This window comes from Talpa europaea (assembly GCF_964194135.1).
Source record: "Talpa europaea genome assembly, chromosome: 13".
Taxonomy (NCBI): Eukaryota; Metazoa; Chordata; class Mammalia; order Eulipotyphla; family Talpidae; genus Talpa; species Talpa europaea.
The window spans coordinates 70,081,698-70,101,879 of NC_140080.1; the positions used below are offsets into that span (position 1 = coordinate 70,081,698).

At 37.6% G+C, this 20,182-nt stretch overlaps 1 protein-coding gene across 11 annotated transcripts in view; it reads left to right on the forward strand.

The window, feature by feature from the left end:
- DTNA (dystrobrevin alpha) overlaps positions 1 to 20,182 on the forward strand; it is a gene marked incomplete at both ends in the record, with an annotated part of 118,948 nt that overhangs the window by 39,116 nt on the left and 59,650 nt on the right. For 5 of the 11 annotated variants that reach the window (XM_084252318.1, XM_084252319.1, XM_084252320.1 and 2 more), the window contains 6 exons: positions 2,130 to 2,215; positions 5,969 to 6,123; positions 7,577 to 7,682; positions 10,186 to 10,352; positions 12,611 to 12,735; positions 17,769 to 17,852. In XM_084252318.1, the coding sequence (XP_084108444.1) occupies positions 2,130 to 2,215; positions 5,969 to 6,123; positions 7,577 to 7,682; positions 10,186 to 10,352; positions 12,611 to 12,735; positions 17,769 to 17,852 (723 nt within the window). Of the gene's footprint in view, positions 1 to 2,129; positions 2,216 to 5,968; positions 6,124 to 7,576; positions 7,683 to 10,185; positions 10,353 to 12,610; positions 12,736 to 17,768; positions 17,853 to 19,177; positions 19,209 to 19,531; positions 19,622 to 20,182 lie in introns of those variants that run through there. The other 6 variants (XM_084252313.1, XM_084252316.1, XM_084252317.1 and 3 more) reach the window with 3 other exon arrangements.

Consider the following 20,182-nt stretch of genomic DNA (forward strand, 5'->3'; position numbering starts at 1 on the left):
TGCATTTTAAACATTATGTTATCACTGTATTGTTCCTACTTTCTTGTTCTCATGATTTGGATCATGTTGCCACTTAGCATATGAAACTTTCCTGAAATAAAAAAGGATTGGATTTGATACTTCCAGTTAGCTGTATAATTTGGAATAAAGGGGATGTGGCAAAAAATTAATAAGATTGTTTTTTTAAAAATCATTACATTTTTATCATAGCTGCCTGCTCTAAAATCAGTAAATAACTTTTTAATGTGTGGACCTTCTAAATCCTAAGAGCACCTGATGATTAATAGCCATTCATTAATGTAAGAAATTTAGTGTTTACTAGCTCTGTGTGAGACAGACTGTAAGGTAATGGGAATTCATCTGATCCAGGAGCCATGGTCTCTACCCCTAAGAATTTCACCATGAGGAATCAAGTCACATACAGACATGTAAATAAATCAAGTTTACTCAGTCTGATAGGTGCCAAATAATAGATCAAAGTGTAGCAAAAAGCAATTGCCTTACCTTTAGGAAGAAAACTGTTTTGAGAGTGGAGTGAATGGTGTTACTGAACTGAGTCTTTGTAGGTAAGTCTGATGTGTGAAAGAGACATAGGTAGACCAGGGTGGGAAGGGCAGAGACAGTAAACAGTGGCACTGTGGTGTGAAGTGTACAACAGAAATGGTAAGCAGATCAGGTAGGAGAAAACAGATGAAGTTAGAACTATATCCTATAGAGAAAAGGAGACAGTAATGGTTTTAAATAATGAAATAATATGGTCAAATGTGTGACATGAGTGTACAAACTGAGAGCTCTCCTAAGAAGTTATTGCTGTGTTAAAGCCAGAGCTAATGTAAGCAATGGCAGTCAGACTGGACACAACAAAGAGTTAAGTACTGGATGAGTCCCTCAAACACTGAAGTCATAGTGAATAGAGAAGGAGCCTACCCCAGGATCCATTTTTAGAAAACTGCATACATGGTGAGTCTAACAACCAGAAATGAGACTGTAGAAGGTCGATCAAGTTAGTGGCAAGGTGGGTCTGAGTATTATGGGAGGGCTTGTAAAGATAATGAGTTCTATCTTCAACATACTTGGCTTGACATGGAGTATCCAAGTGGCCCAATTAATAATTATTGTAAGTTTGGTTCTCTGATTTAGAAGTGTAAATGGGAGAAACACTAGCTTAGTGTTCAATGAACTTTGCACTCTGGCTAGCTCTATTTCAAGGTACTACACTGAAAATGACAGCAACAAAGATGAATGCAAACTCTGAAGTCTAGCAAGGAACAAAAACATGATTATTCTATCTTATTCTTCTAATATGTCAGATAAATGAATCTTATTCGTATAAATGATTTATTCTATACACTAAACCCTTGTCAGTACATACTCTACTTTCCTGTCAGCCACATTATTATATTAAATAACTCAATCATTTTTAAGAGTAACAACCATCAAAAAATTAATTACTAATGTGGTATAATTCTGATTCCAAGTATATAAGAATAAATAGTCTATTCCAGCTGGAAAATCACTTAGCTGAAGTATTATACTTTTTACAGTATGTCCTTTAATATAATACTTTGTGAAGGACAAGTTGTTTCTATTTCTTGAATCAATGATGATTAAGCAATTCTTGTGTCTTTCAGGTAAAGGTGAACTATCAGAAAAGAGCTCTTATTTCTATCCCTTTAACATACCAACTTCCCTTGAAAATTAAATGTACCATATAAGCTCAGGGGGCTTGTGGGTAGGAAATGATAGTGAAAAAATGTGATGAAAAAAGTCCCTATATTACCCTAGCCAAATTCTCGAAGACTCTGACAAATAAAAAAAGATTTTTGAAGGCATGCTTAAATAAATTATAGAAACTGTGGAATCATCATGCTTAGAATCATTTTGCTTTAAGTGACAAGATGAAGAATAACTTGAAGATTCTGCCATCTCCCATAAAAAAAAGGAAGCATGGAATGGACAGTTTTTCAGAAATATGTGTTAGATTGTATTCATAACCTTTTCTGAAATTGATGTGTTCACATAATGCATGCAACTACAATGTCCTATGATTTCTACAGAATAGAAAAATGTCAAACCCGTTATTCGAAGTTCTCCAAATGACATCTTTTTTTGTTGTTGTCATTAAACAGGGAAGGCCATGGTAAAATTTCAGTATTTGCTGTCAAAATGGCTTTAGCCACATTGTGTGGAGGGAAGATCATGGACAAATTAAGATGTAAGTTACTCCTTGGGTCTCTTTGCTTACTCCTGTATACTACATTTTTCTCTCCCCCTTTTCTGCCATGTCTCCTGCCAATTCTGTCTTTCCTCATTCAATGAGAGCTGGTGAAAACATAATACATAATATGCATTGATTTTTTAATTTGTTATGGCAATATTTTCATATTAGATAAATGTTAATAAAATGAACATAGAATTCTTATTACTTATAACCTGTTGAGTGTCACCAAATAGACTATTTGTGATGTTAAAGAAAGACATACATTCTTTGTGCTAATTGTCCTGTACTGTCTTACAGACATAAGTCCATTACAGGGACATAAGGGCCATGTGAGGCAATCTCCCTTTTTCAGGGAATCTAAAGCCAAAGCACCCGCACATTTCCTCACTCATCTCAGTCAGTGCTGTTCCAGTTACTGGAAACTCCAAAGACTCCCAAGTTAACATTGCCAGCATATAGGCATGAAAATTACTTAAAGACTGTCCATTGAGAATTAACTAGATACCAATACAAACAGGATAGCTAAACTACATTGAAGGATTATGGACCTTTACATATATTTTGTCACTAATGTGATAGAGTTTTTTAACTAACAAAAAAAAGTGGGAGTTTATTTGTATTGTTTCTTTTTTTAAAGATTTATTTATTTATGCATACAAGAACTGGGGTACAGGCCAGAGGTGTGGGGGGTGAGAGGATTCACCAGAGACAGAGTGGGGGACAGAACAGGCAGATTGCCTGAAGTACACTGCTGAGGGGAGCAGCAGGTGAGTCAGGAGAGGTCTGCTGCGCCATGTGGGTAGCTCTCTGGCTGGGGATCAAACTCGTGCTGCAGTGGCTGCGGCCAGCTTCATATGTTGCATCTTCACCCCTGAGCGACCAGGGAGGCCCTGTTTGTTTGCTTTAGGTAAAGAAGCTGAATCTCAGAAAGTTATAGTAAATCACATAGCTAAGATGATACCAGGCTTTGAACCCTGACTTTTTCCCTACTCCAGTGGTTCTCAAATTTTAAAATGTCTAGGATCCCCTGATGGGCTTTTTGAAACATGGACTCCACTCCCAGAATTTCTGATTCAGTAGGCTTAGGATAGGTGTGAGGCCAAAGAATTCATTTCTTACTAGTTTAAAGTGAAATATATGCTATGGTTTAAAAGAAATATTTCCACTGAATCCTCTCCCTTAACCTAAATATTACAAGTTTTGGTTATAATGCTGTGCGAGGAAGAGCACTATCATAGGAATTGGGAGTCTGGGTCACAAGCCCAGTTATAGCTTTCTCGAGTTCCCTCATTTTTTTTTAAAGGGAAAGTTAGCTTCTTTTTTTTAAAAAAAGATTTATTTATTTATTTATTTATTTATTTATTTATTTATACAAGCAATGGGTACAGTCAGAAGCACGGGAGGGTGAGAGAATTCACTAGAGCCAGAGCTGGGAGCAGAGCAGGCAGACTGACGAAATACACTGCTGAGGGGATTAGCGGGCGCGGCAGGAGAGGTCTGCGCACATGTGGGACCCTCGCCGGTGGCCGGGGATCGAACTGGCACTGCAGAGGCTATGGGCAGCTTCAGAACCCAGCGCTCAACCGCTGCGCCACTGGAGAGGCTCTCCCTCATTTCTTTTTAAAACCCTAAGGGGCATTAATAACCACTTCCCTTTAGTCTCAATAACCGGACCCTGGTTTGGCTATTGCTAGAACTTCACCAACACAAATGAGCTTAATACTCATTTGTGAAAGATCACTGGTACTCTTTCTCTCGCTTTGCTTTTGCTTCAGTTAGAAATATTCTCAAAATTCTTTCATGGGAGATTTGAAAGGCCCACACTACTTTTCAAAATGCTCCCTGTCCTAGAAAATCTGAATCTGGAAGATCAGAAGGATGACCCAATTATAGTTAACCAGCCTGGCTAAAAGCAAACAAGATGACAGGTCCATTAAGAAAATCCATTTACTTTGCCTACTTGTCTTTCCCCACCTAGGTTGTAATCCTTGAGTTTCTACCGTTGGAATTACGTGTGATTATTTTTTTTTGCAACTTCTTTTTGACTAAATGTAAGAAAACATGAGACAAAATTTACTATGTAAACAGCATTGTGAAGGTGGACAAGAATATTAATTTTGTTGCTAAGATAGAATTATTATAGCCTCATAACTGATAAATATTAGAAACACAGTAGAAACGCTAACTGGAATGTTTAAAGGAAATGAGAGCAAACTCTTACCCTCAAAGCATTAAGCCCAAAATGAACATTAAACCCAAAACTCACTGAATTTACAAAACTCTGTTTCAGCAGCTAGGCTGGCCTAGTTACATTCTAGCATGGTGATAATCTATATAAAAGCAAACTCTTTCATTCTAATAGTGATTTCCACAGAGAATTATAAAGCGCCTTGGGAAATTATGCCATTAATATTCATTAAGTGCACATAGTGGCAAAAAACTGAAGAACAGAGGAGGTTCAATGAAGTCACAGGCTCTGCTGAGAATAATACAGACCCCTCGTTCCCTCATTGATCATCCACAAGCCCAGGCTTCCTCTTCACTCCATGAGTCAAAAGACCCTTCCCTGTAAATCAGATTCCTTCCACCCAGAACACTATGATTTATAGAAAGTTTTCTGCTTCTGTGGGAAGTTAATCAAGTGTATTTGTTACATCCTTATCCCCATTGTCTTTCATTTTTCAGTCTCTTAAACCCAAACCCCAAAGTGTCAGTGATGATAGAGAGGGGCAAATATCTACCTAGATAGATATACAGAGACAATCCAGTGTTGCTGTAAAATTCTCATTATATGTTTCAAATATGAGGTCTGCATATTTCTCATATATTTAAGTTGTATATGAGTTGATCATGGATGTCAGAAAAAAATGCAATGCTCTGTTTTACAAAACGAGCTAGTTTTACACAAGTTACTAGTGCATGCTATATGTCAGACTTATCCAGAAAATGACACCAGAGAAAACACTATACCAGGAATATCTCAGCACAAAATTTTAACTTTTTTTTTTTTAATTAGAGAACTAGATGACCATAATGCCAGCCCAGGCATTTTTTTAAAGATTTATTTCTTTATGCATACAAGAACTGGGATACAGGCCAGAGGTGTGGCGGGGTGGGGGGGCGGTGAGAGGATTCACCAGAGACAGAGTGGGGATCAGAACAGGAGGAATGTCCAAAATACACTGCTGAGGGGATCAGTGGACAAGGCAGGAGAGGTCTGCTGCGCCATGTGGGTTGCTCCCTGGCCGGGGATCATACTCGTGCTGCAGTGGCTGCAGACAGCTTCATAGGTTTTATCTTAACCCCTGCACCACCAGGGAGGCCCCACAAAAATAAACGTATTTATATTATTCTTTTTTAAAAGATTTATTTATTTATATATACAAGAGCTGGGGTACAGTCCAGAGACAGAGGGGGTGAGAGGATTCATCAGAGACAGAGTGGGGAACAGAACAGGCAGATTGACCAAAGTACACTGCTGAGGAGAGCAAGTCAGGAGAGGTCTGCTGTGCCATGTGGGTTGCTCCCTGGCTGGCCAGGAATTGAACTCATGCTGCAGTGGCTGCAGATAGCCTCACAGGCTGCATCTCAACCCTTGCACCACCAGGGAGGTCCAACTTTTATATTATTCTTTCATAAAATGTATTTATTCTGTCACTTTTTTGTTATTTGCAGCAGATATGTCAAACTAAAACAGTGGGGAATGTTTACATGTTGAATAAATCTCTTTCCTTTTCTTTCCATCAGATATTTTCTCAATGATTTCTGACTCCAGTGGGGTGATGGTTTACGGACGATATGATCAATTCCTGAGGGAAGTTCTCAAACTACCCACAGCGGTTTTTGAAGGTCCTTCATTTGGTTACACAGAACAGTCAGCTAGATCATGTTTCTCTCAACAGGTAGGGGAAAAACATGTCAAAGGAAGTATCTCTCAAACAGCAATTGCTCCCTCTGGTGCAAGCATGCACAGTGTAGGTTCCCTGCCTATTCAGCCAGATGGATAAAGAAGAGTTCTGGAGCCTTCAGTGAATTTTACAGGCTTTTAATGCTGGACCAGTTACACAGGCACACCAGGCAGGAAGGTTGGCATGCAAGGAGGCAGGCATGAAGCAACTGCTTCACTGGAAAAAAAAGTCACCCCAAGTGATAGTTTTGAAAGATGATATTCATTGAGACTCTTTTTAAAAAGCCATATTATATGTACACAATATATATTGAAAAAAATGTTAACATCAATCCTATGGAAAACTTGAGCTATTTAGTATTATGAGGAAAAGCTAAACTTGTAAATATCTACCGATAACTGAAAGATTAATTGAAGATTACCAAACAGCTGTGAATTATAGGGACAGTATAAGAGATAAGGCTTGAAAATACACAATAGTATAGCTCTTTAGTACTGTTTTATTTTAAAAATTGAAATTATCCCTTCTACCTTAATATTCTAGTTCAGAATTTCAAATAAAATAGTGATTTTTGCATAAAGACTTGTAAATTTTTTAAAGCTACTATTTAGTTGTCTGTTTAGAAGTCTATTTAGACGTTCTAAGTTTTTTAAATTAAAATATTCAATTCCTTTTAAATATTTATTTTCTTTCATCATTGCTAATTTTTGAACAGTATTTGATTTTTCTCCTCAGGTATAATCAAGCTACTATTACTATTGTAATATCACACACTGATATAACTTCTGATTTTAGTCATTTTGAAAGAAACTTACAGACATAACACTTTTGTTTCCTGTATCAGAAAGCCCCAGGATAATAATACAGATGCAGATTGAATTGAAAGGAAAGGTATAGAAAGGAAAAAGGATTTTATTTATTTTTTTTAGTTTAGATTGTTCTCTATTGAAAGGAAGGGATCACTCTCTCCTAACAGGATCCCCTACTAATCTTGTTTAGCAGAACCATTCGTATTAACCAAGAAACAGAAGGAGATTGAGGATGTTTGAAATGGAAACTTTTCTATAAATTTAGAAGATTGCTATGGGAATGTAGAGTGTGAAGTTACACGCTGCTGGGTAACATTGTATGGCAAGTGTCCATTCTTCATCTTTCCTCATCATTTTCATAATGTCCCTCATGTATGAAAATGATGCTCTCAGAATTGCTTTTCTCCTTGTGATAATATTGACTCCGTCTCAGTGGAAAGAATCCAGGACTATGTGTGTGCGTGAGTATAAAAAAGTAATCAATATTTTAAATTTTGAACTAGTTTCAAATTGCTTCCTCATATATTAGAGGTTAATTGAATAGTGTTTCTTCAATCTCAAGTGATATTTAAAGTGGGTAAATTGAGATTATTCTTTGTATTAAATTTCTGTGGTCTTTTCATTTTTTTCTGATGCAGAAAAAAGTCACATTAAATGGTTTCTTGGACACGCTCATGTCAGATCCTCCCCCTCAGTGTCTGGTCTGGCTGCCCCTGCTGCATAGACTGGCAAATGTGGAAAATGGTGAGTATTTTCTACTGAGCAAAGGCCATTTTTAAATCATGAAAACAGACCTTAAATCTATAGTTGCTAAGCCAAGAAAAGTTTATTAGGAAGTTTTAAGGGTTTTTTTAATTAAAATACTTAATTTTTTTAATATTTATTTTCTTACATTGTTAGCACTCTTTTTTAAAGATTTATTTATTTATGCATACAAGAACTGGGGTGTAAGCCAGAGGTGGGGGACGGTGAGAGAATTCACCAGAGAGAGTGGGGAGCAGAACAGGTGGATTGATTGAAATACACTGCTGAGGGGAGCAGCAGGCGAGGCAGGAGAGGTCTGCTGCGCCATGTGGGTTGTTCCTGGCTGGCTGGGGATTGAACTCGTGCTGCAGTGGCTGGCAGTAGCTTGATAGCTCTGTCTTTAACCCCTGTGCCACCAGGGAGGCCCCATTGTTGGTACTCTTTAGACACTATTTGATGTCTCCCCTCAGATGTAGTACCCGTAGTACTCCTACCACCATAGTAGCTCCATCATGGTGCTCCGTCACCGTAGTCCCTTGTGCTCTAGTTGTGTTTACAATAGAACTAACCAGTCTCCCAGATCAGTGAGGCTTTAGAAGTTCACTGAGCGCTTAGGAGTGTTGAGTCTATAAACTTATTAAATCTCACTGTGGACCTCTCAGTTACAAGTCAGGTTTGACTGAAAGACTTGGTAAACCAGAAGAATCTCAATAAGGAATATGACATTTTCTGGTAAATATCTTAAGTCCAATATTGGTATGAATGACTGCTTACTAATTTTTCTTAGACATTCAGACAGGAATAGGTGGAGGCAATAGGAAAAAAATTGCATGACCTCTTGCTAGTCTTTAGTCATATGCTCCAAACTGTAAGTTTTCAGTGGTTATAGCTATGTAAGAGAATAAGGTAAGTTTTGTAAAATGTTTTTTTTAATGAAAGCAGTTGTTTCTAGAATAAAGGTAATTACTGTTGTCATATCCAAATATGCATGAAATGTAATTCACAATAACATTTAAGGAAATGTAAACACAAAACAATTCAATGTCTCCATTTAATCTTTAGGTGTTCTTGTGTGCTGTTGAAGTCTGAGATTCTCCAGACTTAACTAGAAAATAATTTAATCCATATCTCTTAAGAGAATCTTAATTCTGTATATAACTTTAATGTGCAATGAAGTTAAAATTAACTTAATTTTAATTTCCCATTCAGAACTTGTGTAATATGCCTTTACTATCTATCTCTATTAGTTAAAAGTAATAAATTTATCCTGTTTTGCTCAGGAAGGAAGATTTAAAGAACAAACTCAATGGTTGCTCTGTAATCACTACCAATCATAGATTTTTTTTTTTTTAATGCTTATCCATCTGCAGAAGCAAAGAGCAATCAAGGTCTGGATCATGCAGGATAAGTTCATATTACTATCTGAAGTTTCAGAGCTAATCATCTTCCAATCATAAAGTTGTAATTTCATTCCTTTTGCCTCAATATTTCCTGTTTCAAGAGATCGGTTTCTTAGACCTTGTCCCAGAGCAGCTGTTTACAAAGTCAGGTCTCACCCAGCATTTCCCAAGAGCCAGAAAAAGGAGCATATGATGCTTGTTCAGACAATAATACATCCAGAACTGGTTATAACTTTGATTTTATAATTTGCTTTTCATTTTTATTTATTATTATTAAAATTACTTTCCATGGCTGGAAAGAACTTTACCAAAGACAAGAATTGTGGTTGTTGTTAAATATATTTAGTTCATAACCTGTAGACAATTACTTGGATTTAATCATTTGTTAGTCTCAAATATTTCACCTTGCCTGCTTTCTAATTCAAATTTCCTTCCAAAGAAATTTAAGTGTCTCTTGAACTATCTGAATTAGAACTGTACTCAGATCACTTACACATCTTTTTGGGCTCAGTCACATTTGCCTCTCTGGAAAGAAAAAGATCTGTTGTTGGATGAGCCTTGTGTTATTCATTATTTAAACCCATTAGCCGCTCCATTTTTAAAAATAAATTAATTCTCTCAGTTCTTCTACTCTCTCTTCATTTTTCTTTCTTTGATCTTTTTCTCATTTTCCATTTATCTAATGTTTGCTCTTTACTCACTGGACAATCTGCTGTGCTTATCTGTTGTGCTTCTGAATCTTCCAGTGAGCTGTGCTAGTCTCGTAGAGACAAGGAGCAGTTTGAGGTTGAAGGCAAATCTGTTTGGATAATTTATCCAAAGTAAGAGATAGGAGCAGAAAGAGCAAATGGTATTCCAGATATTTGTTGTTAAAAGAACATCCACCCTCCATATACTTTCTTTTCTTTCACCCACACAGACATGCCTGGAAAAGGTAGTAGGATTCCAGGAATAAATGTAATGCTTCTCTTGGCCAAAATTGACTGTTATCTGAAATCATGGCACACAGCAGAAAAATGCAATTCCCTTCAGGCTGTATTTTTCTTATTCTGGCTCATACTACTTTTGTTTTCTTGTTTTTTCTTCATTTATTTCCCCCTTAGTCTTCCATCCAGTTGAGTGTTCCTACTGCCACAGTGAGAGTATGATGGGATTTCGCTACCGATGCCAACAGTGTCACAATTACCAGCTCTGTCAGGACTGCTTCTGGAGGGGACATGCCGGTGGTTCCCATAGCAACCAGCACCAAATGAAAGAGTACACATCATGGGTAAGGCAATGTCTAGGCAGAACTTACAGGTGGATGAGTGTCACCCAGAATGCAGGGGAGCATCCAGACAGTGACAAAATCAAGGGGCTAACCTTGTGCTCTAACATGCCCTCCTTTCCCTTCCTTCCCACCCCCACCTTACTAGGATCACTTACTTACTGGATTTGAACCCACTGTGTAGCTTCCTAAGACTTAAAATATAGGAAGACTCTGGAGACGTAGATTTAGATAACCAGACAGTCAGAACCTTCTGGAACATTATCTCTTCAGCACAGTTAATTAAGGTTTTTTCCCAAGTTTTGTTTTATTTTATTTTTGTGTGGGTGAGAATAGTTTGGCCATTGTCATTAGTTTCCTTGTTCTTAGATTCTGGAGTTCTCTTAAGTGCATAACTGACACATAAAGATGTATGAGAGTGAGGACTGAACAGTGCTGTTCCATTTCACTTTTTTGGAGGAAGAGGAGATTGGGACTATGTTAACAGATCATCTTCACATGATAGTGTGAGGTGAGATGCAGTGCTAAAGGTGACCTATGAGTGTCTGTCCATCTGGTAGGTATAGTCTCCAGAGCAGGTGGCATTAGGTCTAGTGAAAGAATTTGACTCACAGGGAATTTACTGTTCAGTTAAGCTCAGAGATCAGTTCCAGTGATGTTGTTCTTGTGCTTCTATAAAAGTATTGCTCCATGTATGAATCAGTTTCTGTGGGATGTAAATAGTTTTACCACAAGAAAAGGCAAACTTTTTTGAGTTTTCTTCTATGTCCTTATTCATTTCAATTTCACCTAAATGGGTAACTTGTTCTTTTGTTTTTTTCAAAAAAAAATTTCATAATGTGTTTTAAGTCAAAGTGTTCTTTCTAGGAATTATTATTAGGAATGAATATTCAGTGTAATATAATTGTTTATCTCCTGTCAGATTCTGAGTTCAAAGTAACAGTTTTTCACTAAGACATTGGATACTGAGGCTTTCTTACTAGTTTAAATACTCAATACTGTCATATCATTTGCACAGACTAGGTATACTAACACAGATCATGAAATGTAATTTAGTATGAAAGATAGGAGAAAACGCTTTTTATTTTCTTATTGTCTATATAGTGTCAATTTTCAAACTTGTTCAGTCCCAAATCCTAGAGTGTTAGTGTTTGAAAAATAACCATTTTTTTTTATTATTGATCTGTGTAAATGCTAATGTCACATAGGAGCTTCTTTCCTGAAGATTGTGAACTCTAAAATTACATGTCAGGGCAATGTCTTTAGAATGTTGAATCAGACTGCTCGAGAGGGAAAAGGGCCCTAGTGGTTTTGGTGGTATTGTTGCTGCTGTTTGAAGTACAGATATGAAGTGTCCTCAGAATTACCGCTCCCAGCAAAAGCCAAAGAGGGACTCCTTAAACAAGCTCCTCTTTTTTAGCTTTTCAATAATGAGGTCAAAAGTCTCTTCATTATATTGTCAGTTATGGACTCTACATGTAAAAGAAAGTGACAAAATTATACATGACTTCTCAATGAAGGGGAATTTTGGATTAAGATTTATCATATGTGGTAGATTTTTTTTATAACTTTGGCTGTGAATTTTTAAGATAAACATTCCAACCAGCTAAATGAAAAAGAGTTAGCATGATGCTCTGGGAAGAGCATGAATTTTAAATTCTAAGAATTCAGATTGTAATTCACTTTACACTGGATGTATTCAGCTACACTTGTAATCATTTTGCACTTGGATTGCTACAAAACTTGTTCATCTCTTCCTTCTACTCGTATCCCCTACAAACTGTTTTTTGTTCTTAAGCAAGAGTAGTCCTTCTAGAATCAGATTTGGTACTCTCCCCTCTGCAATCTAACCTCTTCACTGTCTCCCATTGCATCAGGAATAAAGACTGCTGTCCTTGATGGTCATATGAGGACTTTAATGATCTGCTTCCTACTTAACTCTCCAGACTGAGGTCTTGTCTTCCTTCCCTTTGCAGTGGCTATTTATCTGGAATTACCTTCCTAGTCCTCTGAATGTTGTTCAGAAGGAGTCCTGCTGGTCCATTGAGGCCCAGTCCAGATGTCACTTCACATGACTTCTTTCTTTCATCACAGAATTTTCTGGTTCCAATACTCTACTGCCAGCATCAAACAGTCTCTGACATAGAGTAGACAAGATTTCTTGAGTGAATGAATCAATCAATCAATCAATGTAAACAAGTCACCTGATAAAATGTTATTTAAATATTAGTCATTACCACATCGACTTTTCTTCTCTTCAGAAATCACCAGCTAAGAAGCTAACGAATGCATTAAGCAAGTCTCTGAGTTGTGCTTCCAGCCGTGAGCCTTTGCACCCCATGTTCCCCGACCAGCCTGAGAAGCCACTCAACTTGGCCCACATTGTGTGAGTATCTCTACCCTCCAGAGGAAGAGAGATCATTTTTCACTGACATATGTCCAATTTTATATTAGTTGTTAAGGATCAAGTTTAATTTTTCATTTTAAAAAGAGTGGAAGTCATTGTAATTTTTTCTTATAGTGTTATATAATTCTTCTTGCCTCATATGCAAATAAAATATGCAACCAACACTAATGTAATTCATCAAGAGCAGGGAAATATTCAAAAATCATTGTTATAATTAAATGTGGATGTTAGTGGAATTTGCACAATTGGACATGAACAATTAATGAAATTGCTTTGGTAAGAAATTTTTAAAGCACCCTGTAACCTTTATATGTGCTTTGAGTTGTAAATATAAAAGTCTGTTTCATTTCTGCTGAGGCACTGATCTTAAGATGCCAGAAAACCTAAAAGTTGTTGTTGTTTAATCATAAGCTTAACTTTAACAGAATAGCTTATACAAGGGAAGGTAGAAAAAAGAGGTGGGAGAATTCAATAGAACATCCAAAAATAGACATTTTAAAAGTTTTCAAAGTATTTGTGAGTTTGTTGAGCAGAGGGATGAGATTTGGGAGTCTTGTTACCAATCATCCCTTCCACACCCCTGAAGCCTCATGTCCTGGAGCCTCAGGCCTCAAGCCTGGGTGGCGAAGACAACAGGGGAGAAATAGTAGAAGAAAATGTTTCTTTCTTGATGTCATCATGGACCCAAAAGAAAGAAACTCAATACCTGTTGCGATGCAAAATTAAGAAATATGTAGTCACAGGTCCTTGGAAAGCTTCTAGAATATGTGTTCCCCCTCCTTATAAGCCACCTTTCACTTTGCAGAATTCAGCAAGACCTACTGTTTGTGTGTGTTTGCATGGTGACATCAAGAGGTGGGCTGGTCAAACCTACAGATAGTAGGAATTCATCAGTGCAATAGTGATCCTTCAGGCAGTTCAAACAAGACCTGTAAGAGGCACTGCTGCAGGTCTGAGATACTCATGAAAGCTCTGACTCCCTGATGGACCTAAGCAAATGCCATAAGCAGTGTGTGCTGCAGCAACTCTCTGAGCTTTGTGTAAATACGATGGGGCTTTGTTTGGTGTGTCTGTGTGTGCTGTGAGGGTTCATGGTCCTGAGCAAAACGCACTTTCTAGAGGCTCCCATTGTTAGCATAGGCTCAGTATCCTAAAAATTAGTGTAAACCGATTCTGTATAATACAGTAAAGTTATTTTTGGAAATTTTGTTCCTTAAAATAAACCAGGAATAAATAAAGAGTGTCCCAAAGGGATGACAATTTGCAGCAAGTGACCTCATAGCTGTTCCTTCCCAAAACCAGAGACCATCACTAAGTTAATAATAAAAGAGCAAAACTAAGAGAAGTCTTTGCTCTCTGAGTTCCTTTCTACCAGCCGCACTAAGAACTTCACCCAGGTACAGGAGAGCTGCTGGGTTTCAGAAAGACAGAGAGGTGGATATAACAACAACTTGGCTCTCAGACCTGTGCAGTAGAGTGAAATTCAGATGCTGCCTCTGCATCGAGACAGAACTAGGAGGTTTGGCAGTGTGAAATGAAAGTCATCCTCACATATAGTCACTGTACAATCATCCTATAACACAGGGCCTTGTACCCAGGCAGTGCTCAGGATTGTGCATGTGAGTGTATATGTGTGTGGGTATTGGTATAGATGTGGGTGTGTCTGTGTGTGATACTGGTCATCAGTTAATGAGTAAAAATTTTTAAACTTAGCTTATGGTGGCAATATGATCTGGTGTGTTAGTCACTGAACTGAAGATGATATCCATGCAATTTGGGTTCCATAGAGAGTTTCAGGATTTTTAAGAATTCTCTTAAAAAGTCAATACAAAATGTGACTTTTTCTCAGAAAAGTTCCACATATTTAACCACATTCTGAAAATAGAACTTAAATCAAAATACTGATCTATATTCACTGTTGACATATTTTTCTAGGGTAAATGTCTAAATTTTAAAATAAAATTTGCACAGAAAATTATTGAAATAATATGCAGATTCTAGGTGTAGAATATCTAGATGTAGAATATGAGAACAGAATATTTTTCCTATATTTAGCTTTAGTCATTTTTCTATGTGTTTCTTTATTCAACTGCTGGTTGCCCCAAACAAATATCCATGTCTTTGTCTTTCTTTGGATGCGGATAGCTAAGACATTTTAAATATGATGTTCATTTAGCTATTCTAAATATCATAGGCACACAAAGGCCACTCAGGTGAAATTTGGGTGCTTTGGCATTTGTTCATAGCTATTACATTGTTTGTAAATATTGCCATAATTAACAGTCTCTATTCTATTCAATTTTTCGCTGCCTAAAGTGATACTTGGTAAGTAGTTCAGTGGTCTCCAGTGAACTTATAAAGACTTATAATCATAATTACAAGTGGTTATGAAATGCACAAAAGTAAGTGATATGAGCCTAATTTAAAACAGATTCTGCCTGGAATTGAACACTTTCAATTTACAAAAAAAGAATGCCAGTTTTATTTAAAAAAAAAAAAAAAAAACCGACCATCTGTGAAGGTCTTGTCCAGAAAGGAAACTTTGCACCAGGACCATATGAATTTATCTGGCAGAGCTATTTCTTTTTCATTCAAGTAAATATGTGTAAAATTGTATCATGATCTATTTGTTAGATTAGATGTCTTGTCATTTGATTATGGAGAAAACAGGATCTTCATTCTCTTTAAAAGTCCCATTTGGTACCAAGGTTTGACATTCTATGTCTCAAGTTCAACATCAAAATGATGAACCTTAAATATGAAGCCACAGACTAAGAAACTGTGATATTGCCTCTATAGTGAACAAATTCAATAGAGTACATTTTCCAGGCTATATAAAAAGCATTCCAAATCAGTGATTTTCCCATTTCCTAGAGATAGAGTAAAAAGACAAAAAAAAAGTTTAAAAGACAAGAGAAAACAAGAAACATTGATCAAATTGATTTTTTTCAACTTTCTGCAAAAGCACAATAAGTAGATTTCATTCTGTGTGATATGCCTAACTTTCAAAACTCACAGAGGATATTTATACAAAATAGCATCCTTGGGCCTCCCCAGTGGTGCGGCGGTTGAGTGCTGGGTTGCGAAGCTGCCCGCAGCCTCTGCAGTGCTGGTTCAATCCCCGGCCGCTGGGCAAGGGTCCCACATGGCTTGCAGACCTCTCCTGCCACCCGCTGCTCCCCTCAGCAGTGTACTTTGTCAGTCTGCCTGTTCTGCTCCCTGCTCTGGCTCTGGCGAATTCTCTCACTCTCCCACGCTTCTGACTGTACCCAGTGCTTGTATAAATAAATAAATAAATCTTTATATTAAAAAAATTAAAATTAAAAAATAAAATAAAATAGCATTCTTCTTGTAACTTGAAGGTATTCTGTTCAAGGCAGACTTTGTTTAAAAATAGTCTCGTGTATCAACAATACAACCTAAATAAGAAATGCAAACTATTAAGTCTTAAAAACTTGAATTAATATGTTTAGAACAAGTGAAATAGTGTGCCTACTGTTTTAACCTCATCCATCAAATAATGTGTCTTTAAAATCTTTAGACCACAGATCAGCATTGGGTACCAGGAAACAAAAGTTTTAATGAATTTTTTTGGATAGACCTGGCATTTTAAAACCTGCATAGAATCATGTCCATTCCCACAGTTACATTGGGATGAAAATCTACCTTTTTCACAGACTCTCTTCATTGTAGAATCCAAAATCAACTCTGGTTCTCAAGGTAAAAATTAAACTATGACAAATGTTTCTCTTAATCAAATCAACACAAACAGATTCTACAGGCACTGCAATAAATATCTGATCTTCAAAAATGCTATGCTGGGCCTCCCCGGTGGCTCAGCTGTTGAGCGCTGGGTTGCGAGGCTGCCTGCAGCCTCTGCAGCACCAGTTCGATCCCTGACCACCAGCGAGGGTCCCACATGGCGCGCAGACCCCTCCTGCTGCCCGCTGCTCCCCTCAGCAGTGTACTTCCTCACTCTGCCTGTTCTACTCTCTGCTCTGGCTCTGGTGAATCCTCTCACCCTCGCGTGCCTCTGACTGTACCCAGTGCTTGTATAAATAAATAAATCTTAAAAAAAAAAAAATGCTATGCTGTCAAATTCAAATAAAGAATTATAGTGAAACCAAAATTTCCTCATTATTCATCTTTAAAACTAAATCCCATCTCATTGTACCATGAAAACTCTTATATGAACCTAAAATAGATTTAAAACTCCTTGGTGATGAGTTAGGGATCATAACTCTGTCATCATATCTTAACTAAGACATTAGTGATAAAGAAAGAATGACAGAATGAAATGAAAAATAGCACAGGGGTGACATACCCATCCAGTGTTTAAGGTGACAAACAATTCTGAGGAATATTGAACCCTATTTCCTGTTTCTAATCATACAGGGAAAAAAATGAAATTTATGGGATGCCTGGCACATTGTGATGTCAGACAGATCATCCAGATAACATAAACTCATTTAATCCTCTTGGTGCTTAACCGCATCTTCACTTAGAACAAAGAGCCAATAAAACATGCTGTAATTTTGCAACACAGTCCTTCCAGACCAGGTATATTGGGAGATGGCTCTCATCATGGGAAAATCAGGCAAGCTTTCAAAACCTCAGAAATTTTCCTCTTTCTAAGAACTTAAAGATCCTGCCTGTCATCAAGTTTTCAGAGCTTCTCAGTTTTGAAGGCAGTAGACCTAATAAGGCTGCATCAAAAACTTTGCTCCATTCAAGTACATGATTCAGGGAAAAAACAAGACTCTGAGCTCATGGATAAACAGCCTGGTAGTGTTCTAACATCTTCCTCTTGATATGCACCTGCGATTCTGTATTCTCAATGAGATGTAATTTTGGAACACTTAAAGAATTTTATTAAAAATGCAAAATTTCATGTTGATCCTAGGTAAGATAGAACTGTGAGTTTCCCAGCTCCTTTCCTCGAGGGACAATTGCTTTTGACTTGTGACTTTTGCTTGCTTTAACTTTCTATCCACTGCTGTACTTTGTTTTAGGCCGCCCAGACCTGTTACCAGCATGAATGACACCCTGTTCTCCCATTCAGTCCCCTCCTCAGGAAGTCCTTTTATTACCAGGAGGTAAGTTACTGTCCTGTTGTAGAAATTTCTTTGGTAATAAGCCTTGATTCTCTGGCAAGAAAAAATATTCTAGCGTAAGCTAAGTGCATAAGATTATTATTGGGTATTAGTTTCTAAATATCTGTCACAAAATTTTTATTTCATTCATTTGGATGCATTTGAAGATAACTGGGGATGGCTTTTAGGCTGAATGTCACTTTTGCAAACTTGCATTTATAATCCACCCACAGTGTAAATGTGAAATATGTTTAAATTTTACTACTGACAGACCATCTTTCTATCTCTTTGAGAAAGTCACATTCTTAGCACTGGAAATGGTCTCTGTAAGCCAGGGAATTGGAATTGCAAATGTGGTGGGGATTATTATACACCTCCTGAAACATCTCATAATTAAAAGCTTCAGATACATTTTTAAAAATCCTCTTTTTGGTGAACTCTGGAGTTTTTGGGGCTAGTGGCTGAAAACAAAACTTAGAAATGTTTCTACCTAAGTAATTTCATGGATAATAACATGAAATTTTTGAAAATGTGGATCTGGGCCTCATCATTTTTTTCACAAGAGCTGCTCCCATGCGAGCCAAGAACAGGTGGGACAGACCCCTCCCTCAGAGGTAGTATGATAAATACGCACAGGTCAAGAGGGGCTCCAAGTCATTTGATCAAGTATCACGAATAAAGCACCAGAGATTTATTAAGTAAATATGTAGAGAAAACTCACAGGAAAGCAGAGACAAAGGTAAGGAAATCTGGAGTGAGTCATTGAAGAGAAGATTTCAAATGCCCTTAGTAGAAAAAAATAAAAACCAGCCTCTTTTTTCACAAACATAATGCTTATTTTCCTGAAGTTTCTGACATACCATTTCACTCAAATAACCTGATAGTAAAGACTTGAAGACACTGAGACTGAGAACATTCCTAATTTTTTCCTACTGAGTTCCTGTATTTGCCCATCAGCAGGAACCTCATAGAAAATGTCCCCCCTTAATATAATTAGCAGAATAAACAGAATGTGGCAGTTTGTGGTGTTTCCTTCCTATAATTTAAACCAGGCTATCACATGTGGGCAGGAGGAGGCAACTGAACTGAAGAACATTCACACTGAAATAATGGGGTTCAAACCCTCAATATTTCCTTTGGCACTCCACCAGCAAACTCAGCCATCTTTTCTTAAAGAAAAATCATAACCTGTAAAGTCTGTAGAGACGTGGACAGACCTGCCACTATAAGGAAGATGTTGTGCTCTTTTATTAGGAAACTCTGCATTCTGCAAATGTCAAGCAGAGACAGACCCCATCCTTACTGAAGGTCATTTTATATCATTTCAGCTCGGACGGTGCTTATGGTGGATGCGTCTAGATGGATAACATGGCTTCCTCTACTCTAAAATATTCCTATAATACTTTGAACTGTTCTGCTTTCTCCAGGGTGCATGGTACACATTAACCCAAAATATGATCATTTCCCTTTTTTCCCATTTTCAGTCCCTTTGGAATGTTCCCTGTGAACCCCAGACATGTTTAAAGTTTGCATTTCTTCCTGTCTTCACAGATTGGCCTCTGGTTTCTGTTTTAAGGGTTCTGTTCAATAAAGCTGTGTACACTGAATGTCTTTCCTCTCTGAGTGGACCTTGCTCTGTCCATGGGAGGTGTTCATGAGGCCTCGCTGTTTGACTCCCCCAGGTTCCCTGAGGAGATAAGTGCAGCCAACCCTATGGCTGAGGAGCATTCTCTTATAAAGCTGTACGTAAATCAGCTTTACCCTGGCACATTGTCAGTATCCCAGCCCAAATCAATAATCCTAGCAGTAGTTCCACAGCTAGACTGCTAGCCACCCTACTGCATAACTAAAATCCTCCAGTAGTATGTCTCTGGCAACAGAGGTCTTCTGAGATTTCATGAGATTCTGTTGAGAATTTCCAACTCAAGCTAGGCTTCTCAGCCTCTTGTCTCTTTTTTTCTATTTTATTTATTCTGTAACCTCATACCAGTATATATGACGTGATATATGTGAAGGGATCAAGCTATAGCTTCTTCTTTGGATGAGTCTTTGCTCTTGTACCATTCACAAGACCCCAGGTGGTAACTTCTCAGACTCTAGAATGAAAGAGCCTCTCAGAATGACATGGAGCACTGACTAAGCAAGACTGGACAGTATTCCATGGCTCGGCCACATTGCAGTAAAAGATGTAAGAACTTATACCTCTCTATTGCACTGGGCATGAGCCATTTTCCCCTCAGGTAGGGGAGACTGATTCCTATTAAAATAGTTATTTCAAACAAACTCCATCCTATTAGTGCTCAATTTCTATCACTTTATAATGCTGACTCCAA